The following is a 14,664-nucleotide window of genomic DNA, read 5'->3' on the forward strand; positions in this document are numbered from 1 at the left end:
AAATGGGGCGGGGCTGAGGCAGAACAAGGTGGGACTGGAGGCAGAACAGGGTGGGGCTGGAGGTGAAATGGGGTGGGGCTGAGGCAGAACAAGGTGGGGCTGGAGGCAGAATGAGGCGGGGCTGGAGGCAGAACAGGGTGGGGCTGGAGGTGGAACAGGGTGGGGCTGGAGGTGAAATGGGGCGAGGCTGAGGCAGAACAAGGTGGGGCTGGAAGTAGAATAAGGTGGGGCTGGAGGCAGAACAAGGTGGGGCTGGAGGCAGAATGAGGCGGGGCTGGAGGCAGAACAGGGTGGGGCTGGAGGTGAAATGGGGCGAGGCTGAGGCAGAACAAGGTGGGGCTGGAAGTAGAATAAGGTGGGGCTGGAGGCAGAACAAGGTGGGGCTGGAGGTGAAATGGGGCGAGGCTGAGGCAGAACAAGGTGGGACTGGAGGCAGAATGAGGCGGGGCTGGAGACAGAACAGGGTGGGGCTGGAGGTGAAATGGGGTGGGGCTGAGGCAGAACAAGGTGGGGCTGGAGGCAGAATGAGGCGGGGCTGGAGGCAGAACAGGGTGGGGCTGGAGGCGGAACAGGGTGGGGCTGGAGGTGAAATGAGGCGAGGCTGAGGCAGAACAAGGTGGGGCTGGAAGTAGAATAAGGTGGGGCTGGAGGCAGAACAAGGTGGGGCTGGAGGCAGAATGAGGCGGGGCTGGAGGCAGAACAGGGTGGGGCTGGAGGTGAAATGGGGCGAGGCTGAGGCAGAACAAGGTGGGGCTGGAAGTAGAATAAGGTGGGGCTGGAGGCAGAACAAGGTGGGGCTGGAGGTGAAATGGGGCGAGGCTGAGGCAGAACAAGGTGGGACTGGAGGCAGAATGAGGCGGGGCTGGAGGCAGAACAGGGTGGGGCTGGAGGGGAAATGGGGTGGGGCTGAGGCAGAACAAGGTGGGGCTGGAGGCAGAATGAGGCGGGGCTGGAGGCAGAATGAGGCGGGGCTGGAGGCAGAACAGGGTGGGGCTGGAGGGGAAATGGGGTGGGGCTGAGGCAGAACAAGGTGGGGCTGGAGGCAGAATGAGGCGGGGCTGGAGGCAGAACAGGGTGGGGCTGGAGGCGGAACAGGGTGGGGCTGGAGGGGAAATGGGGTGGGGCTGAGGCAGAACAAGGTGGGGCTGGAGGCAGAATGAGGCGGGGCTGGAGGCAGAACAGGGTGGGGCTGGAGGTGAAATGGGGTGGGGCTGAGGCAGAACAAGGTGGGGCTGGAGGCAGAATGAGGCGGGGCTGGAGGCAGAACAGGGTGGGGCTGGAGGCGGAACAGGGTGGGGCTGGAGGGGAAATGGGGTGGGGCTGAGGCAGAACAAGGTGGGGCTGGAGGCAGAATGAGGCGGGGCTGGAGGCAGAACAGGGTGGGGCTGGAGGGGAAATGGGGTGGGGCTGAGGCAGAACAAGGTGGGGCTGGAGGCAGAATGAGGCGGGGCTGGAGGCAGAACAGGGTGGGGCTGGAGGCGGAACAGGGTGGGGCTGGAGGGGAAATGGGGTGGGGCTGAGGCAGAACAAGGTGGGGCTGGAGGCAGAATGAGGCGGGGCTGGAGGCAGAACAGGGTGGGGCTGGAGGCGGAACAGGGTGGGGCTGGAGGTGAAATGGGGCGAGGCTGAGGCAGAACAAGGTGTTGCTGGAAGTAGAATGAGGTGGGGCTGGAGGCAGAACAGGGTGGGGCTGGAGGTGAAATGGGGTGGGGCTGGAGGTGGAACAAGACGAGGCTGAGGTAAAACAGGGCGGGGCCATGCATCCATGTTTATTCATTATAAAATACGGTAATCCTACGCACACACACTTTTTGCAGTGTGTGTTGTAGCCACATGTGGTAGCCTCCTGAGGACAGCAGCTCAGGCACGGCTGTTGCCCCTTGGCCTTAGTAGCTGTTATGCCTTCTCTGTTCTGTCTTCTTTACGGTGTTGTGCTGCTGAATTTGAAATGTACAGTGAGAATGTTAATACGAGGGCGAATCAGAAATTAAAGGCAATTGTTAAATTATGTAATAACCGGAACAGAGCTAGCAAAATGCAACTTATATACTCGTGCATTGCCTGTTGGATAGTTCGTCCACGCCTAGTGCGGCACTCGGCCTTTAGTCATGTGGCAGCTATGAGGTAAGAAACATGGATGCTCCATTGCAAGATTGCACCATCGAGGAACAACGTGCCGTGGTGCGCTTTCTTTGGGCAGAGGGAGTGAAGCCTGTAGAAATTCCCTGTCGGATATTGACTCACTTTGGACATAGAACCATGAATCAGAGAAAGGTTTATGAGTGGGTAAAAAGGTTTGAAGCGGGAAGAACAGGTGGAACCGATGAAGATCATCGCGCACACAAGAGCACATTGGCATGGCGGATGCCTTGATTAGAGAAGACCGACGGATGACGGTGTCTCATGTGGCTGCAAATTTGGATATCAGCTACGAATCTTCATTTGCCGTAATGCATGATGACCTGGGATACAGGAAAGTCTGCGCACGTCGGGATCCCTAAGAGCTTACTGATCTGCACAAGCAATGGCGTGTGGAGGTTGTGACCCAGTTCCTGAGACGCTGTGAAGAAGAGAATTGTCACCAGCGACGAGACATGGGGGCATCGCTGCAACCCAGAGAGCAAAAGTAAAGGAAGCAGTGCTCACCTGGCTTTGGGAGCAGCCGAAAAACTTCTTCTCTGCAGGAATGCAGAAGCTAGTTGAACGATACAACAAATGCATGGGGACTATGTGGAAAAGTGACACGTTCAAATGCTTGCAGTTAAAGACGTTGCATGTATTTTGCCTTTCCTTTTTGATTCACCCTCGCATTATGTTCACATAAACATACTGAATTTGGATTAGATTGCTCTCCTTCCCAGGCCTGAGCTCAAGTGACTTGCCTTCAAATGCAGTAGGTTTTCCCCTAACAGTCTTAAATTTGTACCTGGGGAAAGGAGGGGATTAAGTGACTTGCCCAGGGTCACAAGGAGCAGCATGGGTTTGAACCCACAACCTCAGGGTGCTGAGGCTGTAGCTTTAACCACTGCACCACACTCTCCCCTGAGAAAAGCCCTGGATAGTGCAAAAAAGCATGTATTTTATAATCAAAATCATATGCACCTGAGTGCAGTTAATTTGAAATAGATTTAGACACATCTTTGCCAGCTAAAAGTATCTGTTTATTCATTTAGGAGACTGGCCACCTGAAGCCAAAAATGCAACACTGCAATTCTGTCTTCAACAATCCCTTACTTAGTAAAACACGGGTTGCAAACATGAAGGCTGGAGTTTTCAGTACGCTGGTCTTATGATCCATAAGATCTGTGTATAGGATGTGCTGGTCTGTGAGTTTTGAACATGCTTGCATGACTGGCACAGATGGGGCATAGATAGGGTTACCAGACACACGGCCCCACCCTAATCCGCTCCAGCCCTGCTTCCACAAAGCCTTGTTTTTCTTCTCCGACCTCTGGGCCACATCTGGAGGGCATATGACATCATCCGCACATGCTCAGAGGCCCTCCAGACATGGCCAGAGGTTGGGGCTTTCCAAAGATTGAACAAAGGACCAGATTTTGGAAAGTCCGTCCGGGCACCCAGACAGTTCTCCTAAAAGAGTGCATGTCTGGGTTTTCCCGGACATCTGGTAACCCCTGGTATAGAGGCAGCCAAGGCTCTATAACTGAACTGAGATAGCCAAGGAGAAGCTGGGAGAATTTGGTGGTTGGGGGGGAGATATGGTGGTGGTGGCAATTGGTGGAGAAGAGGGGTCAGGAGGAGGCAGATGGAGAAGGGAAGGGAGGATTTCATGCTGGGGAAGAGGGCAAGGGAGAGATGCTGGAAAAGGGGCAAGGAGGTGAGGTGGCAAATGCTGAACCAGACGGAAGCATGGGGGCAAATGCTGGCTCCTGCTTTGCCCTGCTGCCGCCACTGCAACTGCGGCCACTACTGAGCTAACGTGCAAAAAATTATGGCATTATTAAATAGCACGAGAGCGCTGCCAACTGCATAAATACTTAAAAAAAAAATCTCTGGGCGCTAAGGGCCAGATTCTGTGAATTGCGTCTAAGAAAGGTGCCTATTGCATATCGATCAAGCTTAGGTGCCTTTTACAGAATCGTGCCTAGCTTAAAACTGACGCTTGTAATGTAGGCCAGGGTTTTACTGGACTACATTGCAGGACACCTAAATCCTTTAGAGCAGGGGTGTCCAACCTTTTGGCTTCCCTGGGACGCATTGGCCGAAAAAAATGTTTCTGGGGCTGCACCAATGGGCAAACGCTGCAGCAAGACAGAGGAGGGAGCCGGCAAGACGGTAAACACCCAGGGGCAGCAGAGGAAAACACTGCCTCGCCCTCAATCGGGGCCGCACAAAATACTTCACGGGGCCGCAGGTTGGACACCCCTAGCGTCAACTAAGTCCTTCTCCACCCCTAAACCTACCCACTTAGGAGTTAGGTGCTGCTAGGCCCCGTGCGATAGATGCTTACCTTTTATAGAATTGGGTAGGCGGCTATTGACCAATTAAATATATATTTTTTTATTATTAAAGCTCATAATTGAAACTATTGAGGCTGTTTTGCTAATTAACACCCCCTTTTCACAAATCCATAGCGCAGTTTTTAGCGCCGGCCTCAGCGGTAACAGCTCCGACGCTCATATGATCTCATATAAGCATTGGAGCTTTTACAGTTGTGTCCGGCACTACACACCACGCTTTGGTTTTGTAAAAAGGGCAGGTGGGGGGGGGGGAATAAGTTAGGCGCTTAAATACCTAACTTTAAGCGCCTCTTAGAGAATTTGGCCCTTAATGTATAATTCTGATTGTTCTGTTTTACAGGGGACGTCACGTGGATATGATTTTTTAAAAATCCATGTTATTCCCTGAACAAAGAAAAAGTGTCTGCTGGAGAGGAAGGTGCAAAGGCCAGGGGTAACCCCCTCCACATCCCTCTAATCTTGCTCCAATTTCTAATTCCCCCTTGCATTCAGACTGCGCTGATCTCCAATCCCCTTAGCATCCATGTGCCTCTGACAGCTCCCTCCCACATAGCGATTCCTATGACACCCCCAGACAAGGATTCCCCCTCCTCATGATCTCCCCTCCCACCACTATCAGCTCTTACTGGCAGTCCCTAGTGTCTATTGGGGAGCAGGAGTGGAGCTCCTGCTCCATTGAAGTCCTGGATTCAAAATGACACCTATAACCCCTAGTGGTAGTTTTGTGGTACTACTGCTACGGGGGTCAGGCTGCCATATAAGGGGGTGAAATAAAGAGCTGGGGTGTCCTTGTCCAGGGGGGTGGGGTTAAGGGGTATGGATGCAGGGAGAGCTATGGATGTAGGGGTGATTGGATGGTGGCTGGAAATGGGGGGGGGGGGGGGGAGAACATGGCTGGTGTCAGAAGCAGCGATTTCAGAAAGCTTTTCCCAGGTTAGCATGATTTTTTGAAATTGCTGCTCTTGCTGTCCTTACAGAGCCTTAAAAATGCAGTCTTACACTTATTTTACAAGAAGTTCTGTGTTTGGCAATGCCTTTTGTAAAATACTGTGGGAATTCTCCATGACCTAACCTTGACTCATGAATTTCCCTCCCTATGTACTGTCTAAAATCTACCTGCAGTTATACATTTAAAGTCGGATAGCAGCTATACTGAATATTTTCCTCTACAGGCCCTGCAGCAGGCCACACCCACTCACACCCCAGAAGGGCTTGGAAAGAACATATGTGTAGCTGACAGGGAGCTAGTGTTTTGCAGTGAATGAGAGTCACAGTCGCAGGGTACCGCAGTTACAACAATTTTTGTGTGCAAGTGCCTGGTGAGGAGGCTTTCCCATTTAAAAGACGTCTTTAACATCTTGGTCTTTTGTGTTCTAAACAGGATGCAGGATCAAATCGCACCCCTGTGAACGGAAGACTCTGGAGACAATTAAAGAGTTACTAGGGAACTACATGTGCTGGAAAGGATCAAAAGGACAGAGCCACAGTCCTGTCTCCATAGCCCTGTGTCCCTTTTATAGGTCAGCCTGGCTCTTTCCCTCTGTCTTAGCTTATCTTTGATGATTTGGACCTGTCGGGGGGAGCCCGACTCAGGCCCTGATGCTCTAAAGTCGCAATTAAAATCCCGTGAGCCGTTGTAGTGGCGGTAAATTTTCCAGTTTCTAAATGACGAGCGATGCTCCCAAAAACTTTGCACGCAAATGAAATCTGCGGAAATATCATCCGATCAGTCGTCGGAGAAAGGGGCTGGCACAGGCGCAGAGTAGTTCACGAAAAGAGACATAAATGTGCACATGCGCCAGGAGAAGACACGTTGTAGGCACGCAAATCATAGGTGTGCCTTATTGGAGCGCATCATAGGTGCACATCATCTGCGTCATTTGGGGTCTGGAGAAATACCAGCAAACCATGCAAATGCATTTTTTTAAAAACTTACACCATGCAATCAGCAACCCCTGTCATAAGAACAAAAGAATTGCCACTGCTGGATCAGACCAGTGGTCCATGGTGCCCAGCAGTCCACTCCTGTGGCGGCTCCTAGGTCAAAGACCAGTGCCCTAACTGAGACCAGCCCTACCTGCATACATTCCAGTTCAGCAGGAACCTATCTAACTTCATCTTGAATCCCTGGAGGGTGTTTTCCTCTATGACAGACTCCAGAAGAGCGTTCCAGTTTTCTACCACTCTCTGGGTGAACAAGAACTTCTTCACGTTCGTACGGACTCTATCCCCTTTCAACCTTAGAGAGTGCCCTCTTGTTCTCTCTACTTTGGAGAGGGTGAACAACCTGTCTTTATCTACTAAGTCTATTCCCTTCATCAAGATCATAACAATTTCTTATGTAATCCGCCTTGAACCGCAAGGTAAAGGTGGAATAGAAATCACTAATGTAATGTAATGTAATCTTGAATGTTTCGATCATGTCCCCTCTCAGTCTCCTCTTTTCAAGGGAGAAGAGGCCCAGTTTCTCTAATCTCTCACTGTACGGCAACTCACAGCCGCTCTTCTCTGGACCCTTTCGAGTAGTACTGTGTCCTTCTTCATGTACGGCAACCAGTGCTGGATGCAGTAGTCCAGGTGGGGTCGTACCATGGCCTGGTACAGCGGCATGATAACCTTCTCTGATCTGTTCATGATCCCTTTCTTAATCATTCCTAGCATTCTGTTCGCACTTTTTGCTGCCACCATGCATTGCGCAGATGGCTTCATTGACTTGTCTACAAGCACTCCCAAGTCTCTTTTCTGGGTGGGTCTCTCCAAGTAACGCCCCGGTTATCCTGTATTTGTATATAAGATTTTTGTTACCAACATGCATCACCTTACACTTATCTAAATTGAACCTCATTTACCATGTCGCGGCCCATTTCTCAAGCGTGTTTATGTCACATTGCAGATCTTCGCAATCCTGCGTCTTCACTACTCTGAATAACTTAGTATCATCTGCAAATTTAATCACCTCACTCGTTGTACCAATTTCCAAATCGTTTATAAATATGTTGAAGAGCATGGATCCAAGCACCGAACCCTACATACTCAACTGGTGACGCTTTTCCAGTCTGAGTATTGTCCATTTACCTCCACTCTCTGTTTCCTATCCGCTAGCCAGTTTTTAATCCACATGAGTATTTCACCCTCGATTCGATGACTCGCAATTTTTCGAAGTAGTCGTTCATGCAGAACCTTGTCGAACGCCTTCTGAAAATGCAGATATACAATGTCGACGAGGTCACCCTTGTCTATCTGCCTGTTGACTCCCTCAAAGAAGTGCAGCAAGTTCGTCAAGCAAGATCTTCCTTTGCTGAAGCCATGCTGGTTGGTCCTCATCAGATCATTTCTGTCAAGGTGCTGAATAATGCGGTCCTTTATCAGCACCTCTACCATCTTTCCCTGTACTGAGGTCAGACTTACCGGCCTGTAGTTTTCTGGATCACTCCTCAAACCTTTCTTGAAGATCGGCATAACATTTGCCACCTTCCAGTCTTCCGGAATCTTTCCCGATTTGATCGACAGGTTGGCTATTAGTTGAAGCAGTTCAGCTATAGCCCCTTTCAATTCCTTGATTACCCTTGGATGGATGCCATCTGGTCCTTGGGATTTATCATTTTTAAGCCTATCAATCTGCTTGCATATTTCTTCTAGACTGACTGTCAACCCTGTCAGTTTCCTGTCTTTGTTTCCCGCTTATTGCCTATCAACTTCCGGTATGTTGTGTAAACACAGATGCAAAAAAATGTGTTCAGTTTGTCGGTGATGGCTTTGTCCTCCTTTAGCACTCCCTTTATTCCATGGTCATCCAATGGCCCCACCGCTTCCTTCGCGGGTCGCTTCCCCTTAATATATCAAAAGAACAGCTTGAAGTTCTTCGCCTCCATGGCTATTTTTTCCTAGTAGTCTCTTTTGGCCTCTCTTACCAACTTAGGGCACCTGCTTTGATGCTGTTTGTGCTTTTTCCAGTTTTCGTCCGTTTTTGACCTTTTCTATTCCTTATACGAAGTCTTCTTGTCTCTGATCGCTTCCTTCACCTCTACAATGAGCCACGCCGGTTCTTTATCCTCTAGATACGTGGTATATATAGACTTTGCGCCTCGGTGACTGTGTCCTTAAAAAGGGACCAAGCTTGCTCTAGTGTTTTTACAGTGCTTATCCTTTTCTTAATCTTCTTCCCCACCATGAGTCTCATCCCTTCGTAATTCCCTTTTCGGATGATCAGCGCCATGCTCGTCGTTCTGGATCGATGTTTCGCCCCTTTGTCCAGGTCGAAGCGGATCATATTGTGATCACTGGTTCCCAGCGTCCCCTCTACTTCTACTCCTTGTGCCGGTCCTCGTAGTCCATTTCGAATTAAGTCCAGAATTGGGTTTCCTGTCATATTCTCCTTGACAAGTTGTTCCAGGAAGCAATCGCCTACAGCATCCAGGAACTTGGTCTCCCTACCGCTGTCCTGCTGGTATACAATTTAAATGAACATGCCGGAGACACACCTTTAACACACTTGCCTGAGATGTGCTTTTAACACGCACAGTTCAATGCTACCGGCACCTCCAGACCAGCTGGTAATTTTGGAGGGTTAAAGGCCGGCGCTTCATTGTGCGCATCACCCAGCAATGTCTGGGCATCGCATGCTAATAGGGTTACCAGATTGTACTTTAGTAAAATCTGGACTCCTAGACCTGCCCCCCAGGCCCATCCAGTTCCACCCACCCTGCCCCATTACGCCCCGGTCCTGCCCCAATCCTGCCCTAGCTCTGCCCCAGCTCCGTCCCCCGCTGCCTACTCTCGTCAGGCAGGAGGGTGTCCGCGCACACGTGGATGTGACGTGATGATGTCAGACGCACACATGCGCAGGATGTCATTGCGTGGCATCTGTGGATACCCTCCTGCCCGATGCGATTTTGAGGAAGATTTTCAAAACCCCAGATGAAGTGCCGGGTTTTGAAAAGCCATCCGGACCTAGAATCAGAAAAGAATAGTAAATATTGAAGAACTAAGGCCAGTACTGGGCAGACTTGCACGATCTGTGTCTGTATTAGAGGTCTTCACAGGAACGGGGATCGCAGGAATCCCGCGGATTCCGCGGGAATCCCCCCCCTAACCCACGGGACTCCCACGGGGACCCCCCTCTAGCCAACGGGACTCCCATGGAGATGGAAGGCTTTGGAAGCAGGGTTTGTCCATATAATATAACGGACACGTCAGCCTTAGTAAAAGAGGGAGTTTAAAAGTTAATTACCTGAACAGAAAACAAAAAAAGGGTTCCATCAAAGAGATTCCACAAGAAAAACAGCAAAAGAAACTGTGGAATTGATGATCCTGTCAGAAGTAATTGCTGCTTTTTATGAGACGGGGGGGAGGGGGGGATGGAGGTAATTCCTTGTGGGGACGGGTGGGGACGGAGAGGATCCTGGTGGGGACGGGTGGGGATGGGTGGGATTTCTGTCCCCGTGCAACTCTCTAGTCTGTATATGGCCATTTGGTGGAGGATGGGCTGGGGAGGGCTTCAATGGCTGGGAGGGTGCAGATGGGCTGGAGTGAGCTTTGATGGAGACTTCAGTAGTTGGAACCTAAGAACAGGACCGGGCAGAGCTTTGAATTCTTGCCCAGAAATTGCTAAGGAGAAGAAGAAAACCTCCCCCCCAACAAATTTTTAGATTGAATCAGGTTGGGCAGACTGGATGGCCCATTCGGGTCTTTATCTGCCGTCATCTACTATGATCCCTGGACTTGCCCTCAAAAAGGAGGACAGGCCTGGGAAATCCAGGTATCTGGTAACCCTAAACATTAATGAGCTTGCTGTACTTCATTTCCACGCTATTCTCGGAGGCTACTACAGGGCATCGAAAATATCACGCAGAGCCATTTTGTGCATCAAGAAGAGTAAAATGCTTGAACATTAAACTGGTTAGAACTGGTTTAGCAATGAACGTTAAAGTCATGGTAAGTTGAGAGCATCAGGGCCCCAGTTCTTTTTTCTCAAGCACTTCTCTCCCATTGTATTCTGGATCTGGAACTTGTAGTTATTCTGTCTTAAAAGGGATTACCATATGTCCGTGAAAACCCGGACATGTCCTTTTTTTAGAGGACTGTCCGGGTGCCCAAGGGGATTTCCAAAACTCGTCAGTTCATCCAGGTTTTGGAAGGCCCTGAGCTCGCAGCCGCAGCCAACAAACACAAGAGAAGCTCCCACTCGCACTTCGTTTCTCCCCCGGTTAGAGGATGCAAACTAAAAAAACACCACGAGCATCTTCTCTCACATCAGGCTGCTCTATGGGGTAAAGACCTAGAACAACTCCTATTGCCCACTACTTATGAGATATTCAGGAAGCGCCTCAAAATCCACCTATTCCCGAAAGACCTAGACAGCTGACGCACTTCCCTCTTTCCTCTCTCTTGCCCTTTCTCCCAATTGTTCCCCACATCCCTTAAGTTAATTCAACTTGTACGTCAACTCAACTTGTACCCCACTAATCTTTTGTAAACCGCATAGAACTTAATGGTATTGCGGTATATAAACTGTTATTATTATTACATTGCGTCCGCATCACATCGCATCCGCGCCTGTTCGGAGGCCCTCCAGATATGGCCCCGAGCTTGTGGAAGAAGAGATGAGGATTGTGTGGGGGCAGGGAATGGGGCAGGGCCATGTGTTAGGAGTACCGGTCCTCCTTTTCGAGGACACTTTGTCCAGGTTTTAAAAGCTTCCTGTAAAAATCGGGTCGGGAAGGGGCATTCGTGCAAGTGCAGATGCAATGCAGTGACATCATCGGGCAGAATGGGGAGGAACTAGGTGGGCCTGTGGGTGTGGCCATGTGTCCGGATTTTCCTTCAGGAAAATCTGGTAACCCTACCATTTGTTCCAGATGAAATCTGGTAACCCTTGTCATAAAGATGGTACAGTACGTGACGTAATCGGGCTCGAGGAATGGGCATCAACATGGCAGATGAGGTTCAATGTAGATAAGTGTAAAGTGATGCATGTAAGTAACAAAAATCTCATGCACAAATACAGGATGTCCTGGGCGGTACTTGGAGAGACCTCCCAGGAACGAGACTTGGGAGTTCTGATCAACAAGTTGATGAAGCCGTCCGCACAATGTGCGGCGGTGGCAAAAAGGGCGAACAGAATGCTAGGAATGATAAAGAAGGGGATCATGAACAGATCAGAGAAGGTTATCATGCCGCTGTATCGGGCTATGGTGAGCCCTCACCTGGAATACTGCGTCCAGCACTGGTCGCCGTACATGAAGAAGGACACGGTACTACTCGAAAGGGTCCAGAGAAGAGCGACTAAAATGGTTAAAGGGCTGGAGGAGTTGCCGTACAGCGAGAGCTTAGAGAAATTGGGCCTCTTCTCCCTTGAAAAGAGGAGACTGAGAGGGGACATGATCGAAACATTCAAGGTACTGAAGGGGATAGACTTAGTGGATAAAGACAGGTTGTTCACCCTGTCCAAGGTAGAGAGAACGAGAGGACAATCTCTAAAGTTGAAAGGGGATAGATTCTGTGCAAACGTAAGGAAGTTCTTCTTCACTCAGAGAGTGGTAGAAAACTGGAACGCTCTTCCGGAGACTGTTATAGGGGAAAACACCCTCCAGGGATTCAAGACAAAGTTAGACAAGTTCCTGCTGAACAAGAACAGGCGCTGGTAGGGCTAGTCTTGGTTAGGGTGCTGGTCTTTGACCAGAGGGCCACCACGTGAGTGGACTGCTGGGCACGATGGACCACTGGTCTGACCCAGCAGCGGCAATTCTTATGCTCTTATGTAGATTAATAAATCCCAGAATACAACTTGTTCCTTCTGAACCATCTGATAACTTGTTGATGCCAGAAGTCAAATAACCATATAAAATAAGAAACATTCATTTGTAATTTAACTGGGACTGCAACTAGTGTATGTTATGATATAAGGAAAAAAGGGAGAGAAGGAGCCAGGAGCCATGGGTGTGGGGTGTGGAGGGAATGGCTGCCACAGGGCAATTTTAAAAATAATTTCTGGTCCTCTTTTGATTGGTCCTCTCATTGACAGCTGTCAGTGGAAGGACAAATCCCCTTTTAAAACATCAAATCTGAAGAGAGATTGGTCTGTAAATGGACAAGTTTGCATTCAAAACTGATTTGTGCCTGAGGATTGGTCCTTGCATTGACAGCTGATAATGAAGGGACCAATCACATGAGTGCAAAAAATAAATGAGGGGTGAATACATACGTCATTCTGAAAACTGACCCCAAAACAGGGTTACCAGATTTTCCATTTGGAAAATCCGGACCCCTAGACCTGCCCCCAAGTCGCCCAGTTCTACCCATCCCATCCTCGCCCTGTCACACCCTGATTCCACCCCCAATCCCTCCCCAGCCCGCCCCCCACTGCCTGCTCTCGTCGGGCAGGAGGGCATTGGCCTCCTGCCTGACACGATGTGGAGGAAAGCTTTTCAATACCCGGAAAAAGTGCCGGGTTTTGAAAATCCATCCAGACCCCCGCACATGTCCTCAAAAAAGGACATGTCTGGGAAATCCAGATGTTTGGTAACCCTATTGTAGATATCTTGAGAACCCAACTAGCTGTGGGTTCCCTAGATGAGTTTGGAAAGCCCATATCTGTGAAATTGTAATTCTGGTGCTCTTAGACATACTGAAACTAGAGCAGGGGTGTCAAAGTTCCTCCTCGAGTGCCACAATCCAGTTGGATTTTCAGGATTTCCCCAATGAATATGCATGAGATCTATGTGCATGCACTGTTTTCATTGTATGCTAATAGTTCTCATGCATATTCATTGGGGAAATCCTGAAACCCCAACTGGTTTGCGGCCCTCGAGGAGGGACTTTGACACCCCTGAACTAGAGTCAATGGATCCAGGAGTGGTTCAGCCTCTTCCTGAGGAAGTTTACATCTAAGCAGCAAGGCTTGGCTTTATGGATGGGTGGATTAGATATTTAAATGACCCCTGGACAGAGCCTTTTGCTTTATAACATATTGTCTCTTCCTCATATCTCAGCTGGAAAAAGGTTTACAGAAGACACCCGAGCTTGTGCTACAGAACTGTGTGTCCAGGTACGACTCAAACCCCAACTCTTACATGGGTTTCACATCACATGGCCAAGCTTGGAAAGGGAACAGAATCACAGGGCTTTAGTTTGTTCCTGTGGAGACTGGCCCACTGCCTCAGAAGTAGCAGTTGTGGGTTGTTGTGTCCTTCACTACCCTTCATGCCCTCCCTTCCCACTCCCACTCTTTAAATCTTTGCCAGCACAAGCAGCTTCTCCGGCCTCCTGCTTGCGCTGGCATTGGCTTTCCCTCTAATATCACTTCCTGGCCCCATGAACCGGAAGTGATTTCAGAGGGAGCCAGGGCAAAGTAGTTGCTCGCGCTGGCGAAGATCTAAAGAGGTATGAGGGAGTGGAGAAGGGAGGGCATGAATGTGGTGTGCGGGGGCGGAGAGGTGCTGGTGCCCTCACCAAGATGGCACACAGGGTGGTCTGTCCTCACTAATATGCCACTGGAAGATTATTCACTGGTACTTGTCACCTTTCAGGATCCTTTAAAATGCTGCTTAAATTCTCAGGTTCTTGTTTGCACTCTTTCTGCCTCCCAATAAGTTTAGCCAGTGGCATAGCGAGGGTGAGAGGCGCTCCTCCCTTGCCCTCATCCCCACCCCCGCTTCTGCCTACCGCGTACGCCCCCCTTGCCTTGTACCTCTAGTTGAAGTTGTTGCTCGCGGCGGTCAACAGCCCGCTCCTGGCGACCCTGTTGGTGTGGCACCTGGAAGAGCCAATGGGGGTCGTGAAGAGCACGTTGTTGACCGCCATGAAGGGGGGGAGGGTGCACACGTGAAGGGGAGGAAATGGGAAGAGGCGGGGGCAGAGAGGAGAAGGGGTACCGGTGCCCCAACCAACATGGCACCCAGAGTGGTCCACCTCCCTTGCCCCCCTCTTACTACGCCACTGAGCTGAGCTGTCATGGCTGTGCGTTTTTGCAGCCTGTTTCATCTTTCTGCTCATTGGTGAAAGGTCAGCCATCATTCATTCCTCCAGTGGCCGGCTCGTGGCTGAAACCCATCCTGATGCTACCACTTACCCCTAAATTCCCAAGCTGGAGCACAGAGACTGTAGCTTGATTTTCTATGAAATACCCTTTCTCAGTCTCTCCTGTTGGTCTGGTCCAGCTCTTGAGCTTGGTTCTCAACCCGGT

At 50.1% G+C, this 14,664-nt stretch overlaps 1 protein-coding gene across 3 annotated transcripts in view; it reads left to right on the top strand.

The window, feature by feature from the left end:
- The window catches only part of VWA2 (von Willebrand factor A domain containing 2), a 78,826-nt gene that overhangs the window by 52,616 nt on the left and 11,546 nt on the right, over nt 1-14,664 (top strand). For all 3 annotated transcript variants that reach the window (XM_033943830.1, XM_033943832.1, XM_033943831.1), the window contains exons 8-9: nt 5,863-6,001; nt 13,472-13,527. In XM_033943830.1, coding sequence (XP_033799721.1) covers nt 5,863-6,001; nt 13,472-13,527 — 195 coding nt within the window. The remainder of the gene's footprint in view (nt 1-5,862; nt 6,002-13,471; nt 13,528-14,664) is intronic.

Source organism: Geotrypetes seraphini, chromosome 4, assembly GCF_902459505.1.
Source record: "Geotrypetes seraphini chromosome 4, aGeoSer1.1, whole genome shotgun sequence".
Classification (NCBI taxonomy): domain Eukaryota; kingdom Metazoa; phylum Chordata; class Amphibia; order Gymnophiona; family Dermophiidae; genus Geotrypetes; species Geotrypetes seraphini.